At 38.6% G+C, this 17316-nt stretch overlaps 1 protein-coding gene across 1 annotated transcript; it reads left to right on the top strand.

Annotated features, from left to right (window-relative positions):
- Window positions 1-4253: 4253 nt before the first annotated feature.
- On the top strand, window positions 4254-16908 carry LOC119838987 (venom serine protease Bi-VSP-like). Its single transcript, XM_038365145.1, has 10 exons — window positions 4254-4361; window positions 6113-6216; window positions 7254-7379; window positions 8501-8642; window positions 9548-9699; window positions 10935-11059; window positions 11987-12136; window positions 13577-13706; window positions 13951-14088; window positions 16209-16908. The coding sequence occupies exons 1-10, from the start codon at window positions 4298-4300 to the stop codon at window positions 16395-16397; spliced, it is 1320 nt and encodes a 439-aa protein (XP_038221073.1). The 5' UTR covers window positions 4254-4297; the 3' UTR covers window positions 16398-16908.
- The last annotated feature ends 408 nt before the right edge of the window (window positions 16909-17316 follow it).

Below are 17316 nucleotides of genomic sequence, written 5' to 3'. Positions count from 1 at the left end.
CCCGCGGTTTCACCCGCGTAAGTCCGTATCCCGTAGGAATATCGGGATAAAAAGTTGTCTATGTGTTGTTCCAGTTGTCCAGCTGTTTACGTACCAAATTTAATAGCGATCGATTCAGTAGTTTTTGCGTGAAAGAGTAACGAACACATACACATCCTATCCAGCTAGTATGTTATAAATTTAAAAAATAACTTAATATTATTCATCATCATCATCAGCCCATATATGTTCCCACTGCTGGGACACAGGCCTCCTATGAGGGTTCAGGCCATAATCCACCACGCTGGCCAAGTGCGGGTTGGCAGATGTCACATGTCGTCGAACTTTTAATTCTCAGACATGCCGGTTTCCTCACGACGTTTTCCTTCACCGTTTTGTGCAGATATAACCGTATCGTAATAACTTGTAGATGCATTGAAAAAATACATGTAATATATTCTTTAATGAATTTCTAATAAATTCAATTTATTTATTGCTATATGTTCGTTCGTCCGGTCTCGTACGGCTGTTTCAGTGAGATTTTCGATGTAAAAACTTTCCTATGTCTCCTAGTTTGAAGCTACCTCTGCACAAATTTTGAACCAAATCGGTTAATCCATTCTTAAGGTATAAAAAGTGTAACTAACACTACTTTCTTTTATGTAACAATTACTGTTATATAAAATGATCTTTAAGTAGACTAGATTTGACATGGTCAGTTTTCTTTACATTAGTTCTTTTATAAAGTTACTAACGGTCCGCCCCGGCTTCGCCCGGGGTACATATATAGCATATAGCCTTCCTCAATAAATGGGCTATCTAACACTGAAAGAATTTTTCTCGTACGTCTGTTCGCTTTAAATCCCAGTTATTTTATGAAGTCTAGATAATATTATTATCATATTTGACCCGAGCGATGACTTAAGACGCTGCGCATGAGTTTTATAAACAAATGCAAAAAAACTCAATGTTGCCAGGTTGCGAGATTCCTCCCAAATTTTCGGGGAAAATCAATTATTAAACTTTTTAAGGTTTTTGTTAACTGAATAAATTAAAAAAAAAGCAGTGGTGGCTCATTGGTGAGAACCTCGGACTTCAAAATCGATAAGTCGAGGTTCGAGACCGGGCGAGCGTGCAGCTGGCCAGCGTGGTGGATTATGGCTTGAACCCTCATAGGAGGCCTGTGTCCCAGCAGTGGGAACATATATGGGCTGATGATGATGATGATGATATTTTTTGAGGCTATATAATCAGACACAAAGCACTACAGCTAACTTAATATAAGGATAAATAAATGTAGATAAGAAAACTGAAATACTCTACTCTTTTAAAAAGTAAATGAAGAAAGAAGAAAGAAACACATTTATTTTGACACAGACATACAGACACACAACAGATCATAACAGAAAACAGAAATATACAATAAATAAAAAAAAGAGAGAAAAAAAATTGACGGCTAGACTTAGCAATTAAAATGAAGAATTCACAAATTGTGATATTATAAATGTTTTATAACGATTAACTTAAAAACTTGTTCTAGTTAAAAGTAATATTTTTATCACCTCACTGGTCCGGAGGCTCGCATCCTTTGCGTTACCCTTCCCAATCCTTACCTTTATATCCCTCGTTAATTCTTTCTTCTTCACCTTCCATTTAGAATAGCGATTGAAGAGGCTATCCATTGGCGCCTCTACAAATGTCCTCCTTTGTCGACTATTATTAAAAAAATAGTTTTTTAGGTTATGAAATTTAAACTAACAAACAAAAACAGAACTTTTAATTTTCAACAAATATACATATACATGGTACATATGCCAAAACACATAATTTTTCAAATTTTTACCTCTGTTTATCTGCTGTTCCGGCTTATCTTTGGAACGGCTCTAGCGATTTTGACGGGACTCACGACTGATGTATTAATCTATAACTTGGGCTATTTTTGTTACCAATTAGAGTTCGTCGCGACTTCACCCGTGGTGCATATAGCCTTTCTCAATAAATGGGCTATCTAACACTGAAAGAATTTTTCAAATCGGACCAGTCGTTTCTGAGATTAGTGCGTTCAAACAAACAAAACAAAAACTCTTCAGCTTTATAATACTAGTATAGATATCAATATTTCCACAGAAACATTGGGGTTTGCAGGAAAAACGCATAAACCGAGGGACGCAGCCTGTTATTAGTATATATAAAAGTAATTTATTTTTATATAGTACTAGCTGCGCCCCACGGTTTCACCCGCGTAAGTCCGTATCCCGTAGGAACATCGGGATAAAAAGTTGCCAACATGTTATTCCAGTTATCCAGCTATCTACGTACCAAAATTCATTGCAATCGGTTCAGCAGTTTTTGCGTGAAAGAACAACAAACACACACACATGCTTACAAACTTTCGCATTTATAATATAAGTAGGATAAGTAGGATGGAGCGAAATTATCCGAATTTTTTATTTCAAATGTTGAATAATACAGATGACTGTTACAATGACTGTTGGGTTTTTATGCGTTTAAAAATAAAAAGTATTTTAAAGCGAAGGTCGACCTTTTGTTGATAAACCTGTTTGTTTTATTAATGACTTGAATAAATATATTAACAGCGTTAAAAACAGTTTTTATTTATTATTGTAAAGCGTAAATCAATCACATCATTTACTTCTTACAACTTACCTTCATTGTAATTATTATATTGTTACCTTACGCACGCTTGTATTATTTCGTATTAAAATTGTATAAGTATGAAATAGTGTATATATTCCACGATATACTGTCTTGATATATTGTACTAAATTGTATTAAAAACATAGTGGGAAGATACTGTCGTCTAAGATACAGGCTCGGTCTAGTTTAGACGACTAGTGTCCATAGTTTTAAGTTCCTTTGTTCAATGAATTCAAGCCATATATATGCAATGTTAATGTAAGTGAGGCTATAAGTGTGGCTAATATAATAATAGCCTATAAGTGAGGCTTTCGCTCTACCAACCGACTTCCGTATGGGATAAAACTGATTAAAATATTCATGAAAAACTCAAACTCAAACATTTATTTTTTTCAATTAAGACTTCTTATTATGTATATTCAACTATGTGTATTTATAAATATTGTATATAATTAATTACACACGTATTATAATTATACATGTATTATATATTACAAAATATTCATTAATTTAATAGTTCGAGCATGAACACATCCGCTATCAATAAGGCATAAGGCATCCACTGAAAATCAGTGTCAGTACGCTGAGTGGCGGACCTAATTAAGGCACATATATATTTTAAGTATAATAATTACTTTGTTATATTTACCTATATGTGTCATAATAAACGTATTTTCTTTGTTTCTTTCTTTCTTATCATTTTTGAATCGTCATAACACAGTTATAACATTTACCACCGGTTCGGAAGGCAGTTTCTACAGAGAAGAGCCGGCAAGATACTCTGTTGTTGCTTTTTTAAAATAATATCAATTTTACATTTTTATTCTACATAATATGTAACATGTACATAACAATGATGTCAATGAACTGACCTGTAGTTCTCAAGCGACAACATTCCATGGATTGTCATCTTCTAATATATAAAATTCTCGTGTCACAGTTTTCGTTGCCATACTCCTCCGAAACGGCTTGACCGATTTTGATGAAATTTTTTGTGCTTATCCGGTATCTATGAGAATCGGCCAACATCTATTTTTCATATCCTTAAATGATAAGAGTAAGGCAGAACAGCGTTTGCCGGATGCAGCTAGTTTCTATATATTAATTAACGTTATAGTAGCATGCATTTATACACTAGTTTCGGCCCACGGTTTACCCGTGTAGCCACAGATAAAGATAAACGGGTAATGGAAAGGAATGACTATGTTCCCCTTCCCGTGGGATATACGGGAAAAAAATTATCACATATTTTTTTCTTGGATCACAAACTTGATAAACAAAATTTCACCCAAATCGGTTCAGGAAGGCTTGTTTATATATCTACACTACTATTATGGAAGAGGACTTTTTGTATTTCTGTATGTTTGTAACGTTTTCACGCAAAAACTGTTGGACCGATTTTTTTACTTGCTGTGTGACATAAGCTATAAGTATGTAAACTACAGGCGAAGCCGGAGCTAACAGTTATATAGGAGCGATATATAGTGAAGAAAAGAACTATTTTGCGTAAAACAGTTTAAATTAATGCGTTGGCAACACAACCCTTCCTACTTAGTCATCATAAATTGGGTAAAAAAACGCCGTCACTGGCAACACCTTGACGCTCAAATCTCAAACAAGTTGTGGTTGTGTCTCAGAACGGACGCGTGCATGTGTGACGATGTACACATATTTCATTATATTACTGTGTGCGTGTTGTGCTCACGCGCAATATTACTATAAGAGTAAGTTGAGTTTTCCTCATTGGATACATCTATTTACACATATATTGTATCGTATAAACAAACTTAAATGCTTTTTTATAATTATATATTCACAATTTCATATAACATACACAAATAAACCAGTAGGAACATTTAGTATACTAGCTGCGCCCCGCGGTTTCACTCGCGTAAGTCCGTATCCCGTAGGAATATTGGGATAAAAAGTTGACTGTATGTTATTCCAGTTGTCCTCCTGTCGACGTACCAAATTTCATTGCAATCGGTTCAGTGGTTTTTGCGTGAAAGAGTAACGAACGTCCATACATACAAACATCCGTCCATACTTACAAACTTTCGCGTTTATAATATTAGTAGAATAATCTATGGTTCACATTGTGTGAAATTACCGCCCCCAACTCGCGAAATAAATAAGAAATTACAAAAAAACAAAGATGAGTTACAATAAACGTGAGTGTGTGTGTGTGTAGGTGTGTGGTATTTAAAAACTACAATGTAAGCGCTTCTTTATCTTCATACTAGCTGCGCCCCGCGGTTTCACTCGCGTAAGTCCGTATCCCGTAGGAATATCGGGATAAAAAGTTGACTATATGTTATTCCAGTTATCCAGCTATCTACGTACCAAATTTCATTGCAATCGGTTCAGTATTTTTTGCGTGAAAGAGTAACAAATACACACACATCCATACAAACTTTCGCATTTATAATATTAGTAGGATAAGTTTTAATGGCTTCCATATTATTCAAGCCGATTATTATTTATTGTAGTTTGGAGTGTTAATATTCAGTGTTATTTATTTTCGGATGCAATCGCCTTCAATAATGGGAGGTTATCATATCGACAGTACCTTTTGCTGTTCGTTGCCTTTAGTAAAGGTTAACGGGATTTTTTAATATTTATTTGAAAGCTGGTGCCTCCCTGACGCCTCCTTGGTACAGTGGTAAACGCGTGAGCGTAGAACCGAGGGGTCCTGGGTTCGATTCCCGGTGGAGACAATAAAAAAAAAGGTCTCAGTATGGCAGGACACAGAAGGCTGATCACCTACTTGTCCATAAAGAAAATCGATCAGTGAAACAGATGTATATCATCTGCCCCATACCCCAGTAGGGGACACGGGACTTCACTTGGTGCCTCCCTCATCTTCTCTTCAATTAAACAGAAGCCTCTATTTTTCTATGTGTGTTCGTGAAATACGCTCACACACACACACACAAACAGTACGTGTATTGATAAATTTTGAAAGAATAGAAAAAAATTGATCACGAGGCGGGATTCGAACCCACGTTCTTTGCCAAACCGTAGCAATCCGTACCGTGGGATCACGGCTGGCCGAGAGGCTAGGCGTTCTATTCTTTCAAAATTTCTCAATATCGGTATATATTTATTTATTATACACAAATGAAGCACACATGATTCACAAATGGAAAAATGTTATTTCCTTAAGTACCACTTTTATAAAGATACCAGCGGTCCGCCTCGGCTTCGCCCGTGGTACATATATAGCCTATAGCCTTCCTCAATAGATGGCCTATCTAACACTGAATTTTTCGAATCGGACCAATAGTTCCTGAGATTTGTGCGTTCAAACAAACTCTACAGCTTTATAATATTAGTATAGATAACGGCCGTATAGCGTCGGTATAGCCGCATTTCCTTGTGGGACGTTTCCGTCGATAACCACCGTAGCGACATCTATTGAATTTTGAGCAAACTTCGCGAGCGATAACAATTGAAATTTTTTTGTTTTCAACAGGAGGCCAGTTATGCAATGAATGGAATGTAACAGGGACGTGTAAAAGCATCCTGGAGTGCTCCTACGCCAAAAAGCTCGTTTACAGCCATAAAATACAGGCGCCGGTATTTATTTCAATTATTATTCGTCATCATCAGCACATGTAATCCAATTGTAGGGACACAGGTCTCTTGTAAGGTTTCAGGACATATTCCACCAGGTTCGCCCGTGTAAAATGCAGGGTTGATCAAATTAATCTCTATATGTATAAAATAAGACTGTGTCGGTTTCACGTCAAACCTGCTATTCGGTTTTGTTAAAATTTGGAACAGAGTAAATCGGAAAATTGGGGATATAATAAATAAACAGATATATGTTACTGAGGATATGAGGTGTTTTGTCTAATTAATTATAACATACTAGCTTTTCGCCCGCGGCTTCGCCCGCGTAGCTTATATCGCGCGACATGGTAAGGAGTATTTTCTTCGCATTAAAAAGTATAGTTAGTTCTTTCCCACATTTAGCTCCATCTTCATACCTATAGTTTCATACATACCATACATATAGTTTCATCGAAATCGGTTTGACAATAACGAACTTTCATCCCCTCTTTCAACCCTTTCTACCCTTTTTTCGCGATAAAAAGTACCCTATGTAAGTAAAATAAATGGAATATAAACTATGCGTTAATAACAACCTACATACGCATCCTGTGTACAGACATCACACACAGCAGTGTGTGTGCGTCATTCTATCTCTGTACCAATACGAAACATTTAAAAAGTAAAGCAGTGTGTGTGAGCAGTGGTGGCTCAGTGGTGAGAACCTCGGACTTCAAAATCGATAAGTCGGGGTTAGAGACCGGGCGGAGCGTGCAGGAAATAAATTGATTTTTCAATTTATCTGCACATGTGAATAACATCACCACTGCTTAAAACGGTGAAGGAAAACATCGTGAGGAAACCGGCATGTCCAAGAATAAAAAGTTCGACGACATGTGACATCTGCCAACCCGCACTTGGCTAGCGTGGTGGATTATGGCCTGAACCCTCATAGGAGGCCTGTGTCCCAGCAGTGGGAACATATATGGGCTGATGATGATGAAAAATTAATGCAGTCTACTCGTGAACAGCCAATGTGAATACATTATATTGTTTTTCAGACATGTTTCTATGAAAAAAGCTTGTTAATAGCCTGCTGCCCGAAGGAATTCTTGATGTTCAGAACAGGGACTTTTCGGGACCTGTTTTTGTCTTCCGTGGAAGGAGTCAAGCGATCCAAGGACATGGTATACTAGTGTTTGTAGTTCCTTTTGACGTGACAACGTCTTAAATTAGGTTGCGGCTCGGAGACACTCTTGAAAAAGTGTAACGCCCGGTAACGTTACGATGAGTCACCGAACTATGATCGGTCCGCCGCGCGCGCAGCACTAGAGAATTAGGCGCATTGCATCGGCGCGTGCTTGTGTCTCTGTCTCTGTCTTTCTCGAGCGTTCTTGGCGTAATATTCATATAAATAAATATTCTACCGAGAAAAAGACGTTGTCACGTAAAATCTTCGCCCGTAAAACCGACTTTACAGGCAACCATTTTTAGATAATACTAGCTGCGCCCCGCGGTTTCACCCGCGTAAGTCCGTATCCTGTAGGAATATCGGGATTAAAAAGTCCTGTATGTTAGTCCGTTGTCCAGCTCTCTATATATCAAATTTCATTGCAATCGGTTCAGTAGTTTTTGCATGAAAGAACAACAAACACACACACACATCCTTACAAACTTTCGCATTTATAATATTAGTAGGATTAAATTTGTTTTATTAGCTTGCTTGTGTTTTATGTAACCGACTCCCTTAGATATGATTTGATTCTTTTAAAACATACAGACTTAATTAAAACTTTGCACGTTGATACAGTGGTTAACATATGAATGTAGAACTGACGGGCCGCGGTTCCAGTTCCCGGTGGGGACTCAAAAAGTCTCGGTCTGGCCGGACACTAAAAGCTGATCACCTACTTGTCCATAAAGTACCCCACTAGGGGATACGGACTTCCCACAATCTTCGAGGATCACAATAATTTCTTGAGTTTATCTTATTATCCTGATTAGCATCACTAGGATTAAACGATTTCGTTATGTATGCTGTGTACTAGCGGTCCACCCAGGCTTCGCCTGTGGTACGTATATAGCCTTCCTCAATAATTGAGCTATCTAACACTGAAAGAATTTTTCAAATCGGACCACTAGTTCCCGGGATTACCACTAGTACCAGAGATTAGTACGTTCAAACAAATAAACAACCTCTTCAGCTTAAAATATTATTTCGATTTTATCATCTAGCGTGCGTGGTGTGTTAATTTTTTGGCCTATATTCAACTTAAAATCGGTTGAAAAACACATCTAACCTTTTCAGACATGTCGGTACGACGGCAACGACCCGATTGTATGCTGTCAGAACGCCCCCCCTCCGCGTGTTAGGGACGAACCGGCAGGATGCCCTCCCTTACCACGCGTTTACTTGCGCGGTAAGGAGGACAGTCACATTGCTTGGCAAAGTGAGTACAGCTTTATATTACTATCCTTTTTTTTTCCTCCCGTTAGTCCTTTCTAAATCCCTTTCCAATTTGAAGTCGATAATCCATTTGGAGAGGGGTTAAGGTCAGCAATCGACCTTACGCCTCCAAATGTTCATGGACGTTGGTAGCGCATACCATCAGCGACCCACCTGTTCTAATGCCGACGATGACATAAAAAAAAATGTCATACCGGGTGGAAGCTGGGCTGGTGGGTTTGTCAGATGGTATGCGTCTCTGCGCACGCACTGAGGCGCCTGCTTTTAAGGCGATAAGATTCAGAACTAGAAAGAAATAATGGACAGATATAGGATACATTTTACTTGAATTAAATAACCTTTTAAGGTGTGGCTATGCATACATGCCATTGGGTGCAGAAAGATAATTTCGAATCCTTTCCTACTAATATCATAAACGCAAAAGTTTGTGAGGATGGATGTATGTGTATGTGTATGTGTATGTTTGTTACTCTTTCACGCAATAACTACTGAACCGATTGCAATGAAATTTGGTACGTAGACAGCTGGACAACTGGAATAACATAGAGGCAACTTTTTATCCCGATATTCCTACGGGATTCGGACTTACGCGGGTTAAACCGCGGGGCGCAGTTAGTGTGTAATATTTCTGATTCCTTAATCTTAATGTAATGAAGATTAGTATTTTCTTGTGTTTGATTTTACGCGAGTATTATACATTTAGAAATTAAAAACTTCTTAACGGATTTTAAACGCGATTTATTCATTATATTATTAACCCGACGTTTCGAACACTTTACAGCGAGCGATTTATTTATCATAATTAAATATAATGAATAAATCGCGTTTAAAATCCGTTAAAAAGTTTTTAATTTCTAAATGTAATGAAGATTTTTTGCCCCTTCCAAGAGTGTCTCGAGAACCAGCGCTACACGGACAAGTGCGTGTCGAAAAAAGACAATCCGGATGAGTACGAACGCATCAACACTTCCCCTGACACAATTGATACGTATCGCATCATAAATGGTACTGATGCTGCAGCACGGGAATTCCCACATATGGTGAGACAAAAGAAATCTATCTTTGAGTAGTAGAGGCAAGAACGCTTCGGCTTGAATTGGGCCAGTTCGCACCGGGGAAGGTCACCCCCACAGAATATCGGTCCTTTTTCGATCGACACCTTTAAAGGACCACGTTGACAGCGGCCCTGCAAAGGTTCACGGGCGGGGGTGATCGCTTACCATCAGGCGCATCAACAATTTATCTGCCTACTTACATAAAAGAAAATAAAAACAGCCCGCATCTTTACTCAATGTTATAGCGAGAAAGGAACGGTTTGACTTTTGAAGTGAAACTTCGTTAGAATCGTTGTGATTTCAAACCTGATGGAACGGAAGAAACGACAGGTATACTTTATATATATTCATCTCATTCTTTTGCCGATTTACTGAAGTTTCATTTCTATCATGTGTGAATCGCACACACACCTTTTTTATTTGTTTGATTGTATTTAATTCGAAAACTACTTGATTCTATAAATAATTTTCCCAGTAGCGGGTAAGGGATAATTTTTTTACTACAGAGTTACAGAGTTTCTTGCCTTGCTCTTCTCTGTAGAAACTGCTTCCCGAACTGGTGGTAAATGTTAAAACTGTGTTATGACGATTCAAAAGTGCTTCTTGAAGAAGTCTAGTTGGACGAATAAATGTTTGAGTTTATCACGCGTCAAGCTGAGCGAAGCCGGGACAAACGGCTAGTCTAAACTCATATTATAAACTGGAAATATTTGTAACTAGACGCTAGTCCCGGGTCCGCCCGAATATCTTCGTGTTATCCCAAGCGAGCATTTAATCGGGATAAAAGTATCCTATCTCCCAAGTCAGCTTATACCCTGTCATACCAAATTTCATCAAAATCCGTTCAGTAGTTTCAGCGTGAGCGTGGTTTAGCCGTTCTTGACTTATAAATAGTGTAACTAACGCGACTTTCTTTTATATACATATACTAGCTTACCGCCCGCGGCTTTGCACCCATAGTCGCAGGAAGATAGACCCGAGGTTTACCTCGCATGTTCCCGTTCCAGTGGGATTTCCGGGATAATATGTCACTCCCCCGGTTCTAAGTTACCTCTGCACAAATTTTCAGCCAAACCGGTCAATTCGTTCTTGAGCTATACAAAGTGTAACTAAGGCGACATACTTTTATATAGATAACATATTTTAAACTGCTCCAAAATTATCGCGTGCGAAGCCGCGGGCAACATCTAGTGGATACTAAAAAACACGTGTGCTTTCAGGCTGCGCTGGGCTGTCACTCATTGACTGTTAATGACACGCGAGATATCGTTTGGGTCGGCGGCGGGTCCCTCATCAGTGATAAGTTCATTTTGACAGCAGCCCACGTGGTATACGAGCAGACGCAGTAGGTTATTCTGATTTTCTTTTAATTATATAATACTAGCTGCGCCTCGCGGTTTCACCCGCATAAGTCCGTATCCGGGTCAGAAAGTTGCCTATATGTTATTCCAGTTGTCCAGCTGTCTACGTACCAAATTTCACTGCAATCGGTTCAGTAGTTTTTGCGTGAAAAAGCAACAAACGCACACACATCCTTACAAACTTTCGCATTTATAATATTAGTAGGATTGTGGCAGACAACTGTTTCATTGATCGATAGTCTTTTAGACAAGTAAGTGAAGAGCTTTCTTGTTCTGCCAGAACGATTTTTTTGTGGTCGCCTGATCGTAAGCGCTACCACCGCCCATGAACATTTGGAGAGGCGTAAGGTCGATTGCAGACCGCACGCCTCTACAAATGGATTCATCATCAGCCCATATATGTTCCCACTGCTGGGACACAGGCCTCCTATGAGGGTTACAAATGGATTGCCGACGTTTAATTGGGAAGGGATTAAGACAGGATTGTGAAAAGGAATAAAGGAAATGACTGAGAAGGGCTAGGAGAAGGAAATAGGCCTCCGGCTCCCCCACTCACCGTACGAAACACAATAGCATGCTATTATTTCACACCGGTTTTCTGTGGGGGTGTGGTACTTCCCCGGTGCAAGCTGGCCCAATTCGTGCCGAAGCGTGCTCGACCCCCACATTTGAAATGATATTTTATTTGTGATTCCCACCGGGTATCGAACTTAGGAACTCAGCTTTACCACTTAACCAATAAGATGAGCAAGTTCTCGAAAGCTCAATTTTCTCTTGTTCTATTTTGTCTGTATATCGAAGTGATGTCTTCTTACTTCTACTTTCTCTTTCTTCACGCAACGCATCAAATAGGCTATGAGCAACGTCACAAGTGGAGAAACCGGCGCTGAAGTTATATTTTTTGTTTCCAGCCAACTTATAAAATATGCACTCCTTGGGACAACAAATAAAACGGACATTCGTGATGGTGTCTTGTACAACATACTTCACTGGCATATTTATGAGCTTTACTCATCGCAAAATCAAAACAATGACATCGCCCTTGTCGAACTCGATAGAAAGTAAGTGCTTAGAGTATTTAGAAATTAATGACTTTATAAATGAGAAATTTCGAAAGAATAGAAAAAAATTTTGATCACGAGCCGGGATTGGAACCTGCGTTTTTTGCCAAACCGTAGCAACGTCTAGCCTCTCGGCCACCCGTGATTCCGCTACAGTATTCGAATTTCTTCTACGCTTTCGGCTTTATGTGCCACCCCACGCCATCTATTGAGATGATTAGAATAGAAATGATCCTTCTTTCTTTCAAAATTTCTCATTTATAAAGCATTTTAATGCTATAAAACTAAAAATTAAATTAATGACTTTGTATCGGATATTAAACGCGATTTATTCATTATATTATTACCCGACGTTTCGAACACTTAACAGCGAGCGTGGTCAGGGGGAGACTCCGTTAAAGTCTTTAATTTCTAAATGTATAATACTCGCGTAAAATCAAACACGAGTAAGTATTACTGAACCTGGTATTATTATTATTATTACCTGGTATTATTTGGCAGCAGATTGTGGCATCATCAATATACATGGGCCTTGAGGGTCCTTCGAGGGTAGGCCATAATCATAGAAAGTAGGTCACATGTCATCGAACTTTTGATTCTCGGACATGCCGGCTTTCTCACGACATTTTCTTTTTTCGTTCACCGTTTCGAGCAGTTGTGATGTTATCCACATGCGAATAAATTGAAAAACTATTTTATTTCCTGCAACTTCGCCTGGTCTCGAAACCCCGACTTATTAAGTCCGAGGTCCTCACCACTGAGCCACCTCTTCTAATAAAATTACTAGCTGCACGCCCCAGCTTCGCCCGGGTAGTTATTAATCGTAACTGAAATAATATAAACTATCGTATCTTTTAAGTTGAATCAAACTGCACATGGCGTGCAGATTTGATCAAAATCGCTTGAGTAGTTTAGGGAGTCCATCGCGGATAAACAATGTGACACGCGATCACTACATAGTATAAAACAAAGTCGCTTTCTCTGTCCCTATGTACCTATGTGTGCTTAATGTCCCCCAATCACAAATACTTCCAAATGTAAAAAATGTAATTTTTATTTTTATTTTTTTTATTTTTTTTGTTATTCTCAAAATGTATTAATTGTAAGTTGTTGTATTTGTGATTAAAAGTATTTCCTTCTTTCTTTCTTTCTTTCTAAATCTTTAAAACTACGCAACGGATTTCGATGGGGCTTTTTTTAAAGAGTGATTCAAGAGGAAGGTTTATGTGTATAATAACATCTATTAAACTACTCCGACTTAACGCGTGCGAAGCCGGTAAAGGTTGTTAAGATATGTCTTAATAAAAAGTATTACAGCTTATTATATTCACAGGACGAAGGATTTTTAAATCATTTGGTTTATTATTCTTCTGAATCGATCGTACAGTAGAGTCAAAGTTGTTTGGGAAATTGCTGTTAAGGTTCAATAACTGCTTCCAGGGTTGTTTTCTCCGAGTTCATTCGGCCAGCCTGCTTGCCGCTTCCAAGTATTGAGTTAGAAAATGAAGCCATTGTAGCTGGGTGGGGCCAGACGGCGCAGGCCGGAGAAACTTCAGATATACTCTTGAAGGTAAATATAGATAAATTAGCGATCCGCCCCGGCTTCGCCCGTGGTTCAAATACATCTTCAAGCAATAGTCTATCTAACACTGAAAGAATTTTTCAAATCGGACCAGCGGTTCCTGAGATTAGTGCGTTCAAACTCTTCAGCTTTATAATAGTAGTATAGATGAGCTAATGAGATAACTTAGTTGATTTATCATTATTATCCTTGTTTATAATAACTAATCCACCATATTTTAATTAATTCCCAGGCCCAAATAGAATTAATATCAAGTGTAACGTGCATAGAAAGGATTAAAAAGAAGAACTTCCGATGGAGCAACGAAACTATGATCTGCGGAAGAGGGATTTTTTCCAACCGACTGCATCAGTACACAGACACTTGCAAGGTGATTGTTTTATACTAGACGCTTGTCCCGGCTCCGCCTGGATAGCAAGATTACTTACTTTACTTAGTTTTATCACGGAGCATTTGATTGGGATTGAAAGTGTCTTATCAAGTCAGCGTATCTTATCAAGTCAGCTTTTTGACGTGACAACGTCTTAAATTAGGTTACGGCTCGGAGGCACTCATGAAAAAGTGTAACGCCCGGTAACGTTACGATGAGTCACCGTGACGTGACGTGACAGTGATCGGTCCGCCGCGCGCGCAGTACTAGAGAATTAGGCGCATTGAATCGGCGCGTGCTTGTGTCTGTGTCTCTGTCTTTTTAGTAAACAAAATATATTTTCTATAGTTAAAATTTGTGCAATTCTTATTTTCATTCAATTCCTTGTTCCTATTGTGCAATTTAATAATATTCATATCAATCAATATTCTACCGAGAAAGAGACGTTGTCACGTAAAATCTTCGCCCGTAAAACCGACTTTACAGGCAACCATTTATTTTTTTGAAGTGAAAACTTCTTTAGGCGCGTTGAGCGTTTTGGTAGAGGATAAAATCCTCGGTTCGCGTCACCGACATGCTAATGATAATAGTATATCTATAGCTATAAAAAATTTCATATAATTTTTGCATATAGTTTTAATTACTCTCAACTTAATAGTTCCGTTTTCACTTCTATCGGCAGTCCCACGACTGCTACTATTTTTTTTTTTTTTTTTGTGTGTGTGTGTGTGTGGTGATTCGATGCTAGCCTGAAGGGCTATAGCATCTGAGCACGGACGCGTGGGTGAACTGAGGTTTCTGGTAGCGACACGGTCAAGGACGTCCCTCCTTATGGGGACCGCGAACCTCGGCTTGGGCTGTCGCATGAATAGAGGGGGCCGGATGGGCTGTAGTCGGTTGGGCGCTATCAAGTCAACTCATACCCGGTCTGTATACGAAATTTCATCAAGATCCGTTAAGTTCTTTTTGTGTGAATTACGGACAAACATCCAAAGAGCAAATTATTTTTATTACTACCCAGCATAAATAAATGTATTTTCTTTCTTTCTTTCTTTCTTTTGGTGAGTTGGCCTATTTTGTCAACGGATAAATAACCAGCCTAAACTTTGATTTCTTATTTTTATTTATTTGTCGTGTATGTATTTTTTCTTCTAATGTGTATAGTGTGTTATCCTACTTCCTACTATCCTACTAATATTATAAATGCGAAAGTTTCTAAGGATGTGTGTGTGTTTGTTGCTCTTTCGCGCAAAAACTACTAAACCGATTGCAATGAAATTGGTACGTAAATAGCTGGACAACTGGAATAACATATAGGCAACTTTTTATCCCGATATTCCTATGGGATACGTACTTATGCGGGTGAAACCGCGGGGCGCAGCTAGTTTTATATGTATCTTTTTATGTTGTGGTATTTTTGTGTTGGGGACTATATTTTTTTATTATTATTATGTTTGACTACCGAACCCCACTCGTGGTCAAAATGTAGGCCACATGTAGCTCTCAGGGATCACGTACGCATCCAACGATGAAAAAATTTTTGATATTTTCCTAATTTCCTTGCGCGTTCAATCAAACAAACAAGCTTTGTATTATCATTTTTCTCTTTCTTACTGTTGCTCTAGGTAACAGTAAGAAAGAGAAAAATGATTAAAAAAAAGGTGTGTGTGCGATTCACACACGATAGAAGTGAAACTGCAGTAAATCGACAAAAGAATGAGTTGAATATATATAAAACTATTTTAGCCCCGCGGTATCACCTGCGTAAGTCCGTATCCCGTAGGATTATCGGGATAAAAAGTTGCCTATATGTTATTCCAGTTGTCCAGCTGTCTACGTACCAAATTTAATTGCAATCGGTTCAGTAGTCTTTGCGTGAAAGAGCAACAAACACACACACACATCTTTACAAACTTTCGCATTTATAATATTAAAGTAGGATATAAAATAGTATGTATATTTCTGTCTCATTCGTTGCCGGCTTCATTCTACACATTTTTGTATTTGTGTCTCTTACCCGTCGTTTTTTCTGTTGCATCAGGTTTGAAATCACAACTTTCACTTCAATAATAGCAAGTAATTGACGGATGAATGTCTAATGAAATAATAATTGATTACAGGGCGACAGCGGCGGGCCAGTAATGGCAAAAATAGCGAATCTCAACTCTACCTACGTTGTGCGAGGGATAGTTTCGTTCGGGCTTACTTGCGGCGGGGCGACGCCGGCGGCGTACACCAAAGTGGAGCCTTACATCAACTGGATCGTTGACCGGGTGTGGCCAGACGAGATGAATAGGCGTTACAATTAACCCGACGCTTTTTAAGAGCGTAGCATCTTTGTATAGGTTGTGATTTTGTTAAAGTGTTTTGAGTTGCCAGATGGCGTTGAGATTAAAGCTTTAAAGCGCGAGACTATGTTTTTACGTCTTTCAGATGCTAATTGCGTAGAAAATGCTTGACTATTGCCATGAATTAAAAAACGATTTGATATTTTATTAAAATGCGTGTAGCAACGCCTCTAACTTTGCGTATGTCTTGCATACTGCGCTGTTATGAAGTTATTGCGTCGCGGTTTTAAATTATTGTACATATTCGTATAGTGATACAAGCTAACGAATAGTATTTCTTGCGACTTAACGATAATTGCGGATCAAAAGCTACGAAACCGCGCCTAACTTTCATGTAATTCTTTGATAGAACATACCTTTATTGACGACTAGCTGCGCCCCGCGGTTCCACCCGCGCAAGTCCGTATCCTGTAGGAATATCGGGATAAAAAGTTGCCTATATGTTACTCCAGTTGTCCAGCTATCTACGTAGCAAATTTCATTGCAATCGGTTCAGTAGATTTTGCGTGAAAGAGTAACAAACATACACACATCCTCACAATCTTTCACATTTATAATATTACTAGCTGCGCCCCGCGGTTTCACACGCGTTAGACCGTATCCCGTAAGAATATCGGGATAAAAAGTTGCCTATATGTTATTCCAGTTGTCCAGCTATCTACGTAGCAAATTTCATTGCAATCGGTTCAGTAGATTTTGCGTGAAAGAGTAACAAACACACACATATCCTCACAAACTTTCACATTTATAATATTAGTAGGATTAGGATAAACCAGTTTTTTAACGTTGTATGAATCTCGGGCAGTTTGGCGTTATGCGCGGGAAAAAAACGAAAAAGCATGAACCTCTATGAATGTTTTACAATAATAGGTAGGTATCA

This window comes from Zerene cesonia, unplaced genomic scaffold, assembly GCF_012273895.1.
Source record: "Zerene cesonia ecotype Mississippi unplaced genomic scaffold, Zerene_cesonia_1.1 Zces_u007, whole genome shotgun sequence".
NCBI classification, from domain to species: Eukaryota; Metazoa; Arthropoda; class Insecta; order Lepidoptera; family Pieridae; genus Zerene; species Zerene cesonia.
This window is presented reverse-complemented; position numbering and strand designations above follow the sequence as displayed.

What these genes read in the sequence shown, in the direction of transcription:
- LOC119838987 (XM_038365145.1), top strand. Translation starts at nt 4,298, where the DNA reads ATGTACACATATTTCATTATATTACTGTGTGCGTGTTGTGCTCACGCG. An exon ending in TCAAGCGATCCAAGGACATG is followed by an intron (nt 7,380 to 8,500) that starts GTATACTAGTGT and finishes TAACCTTTTCAG; the next exon opens with ACATGTCGGTACGACGGCAA. An exon ending in CTTCAGATATACTCTTGAAG is followed by an intron (nt 13,707 to 13,950) that starts GTAAATATAGAT and finishes ATTAATTCCCAG; the next exon opens with GCCCAAATAGAATTAATATC.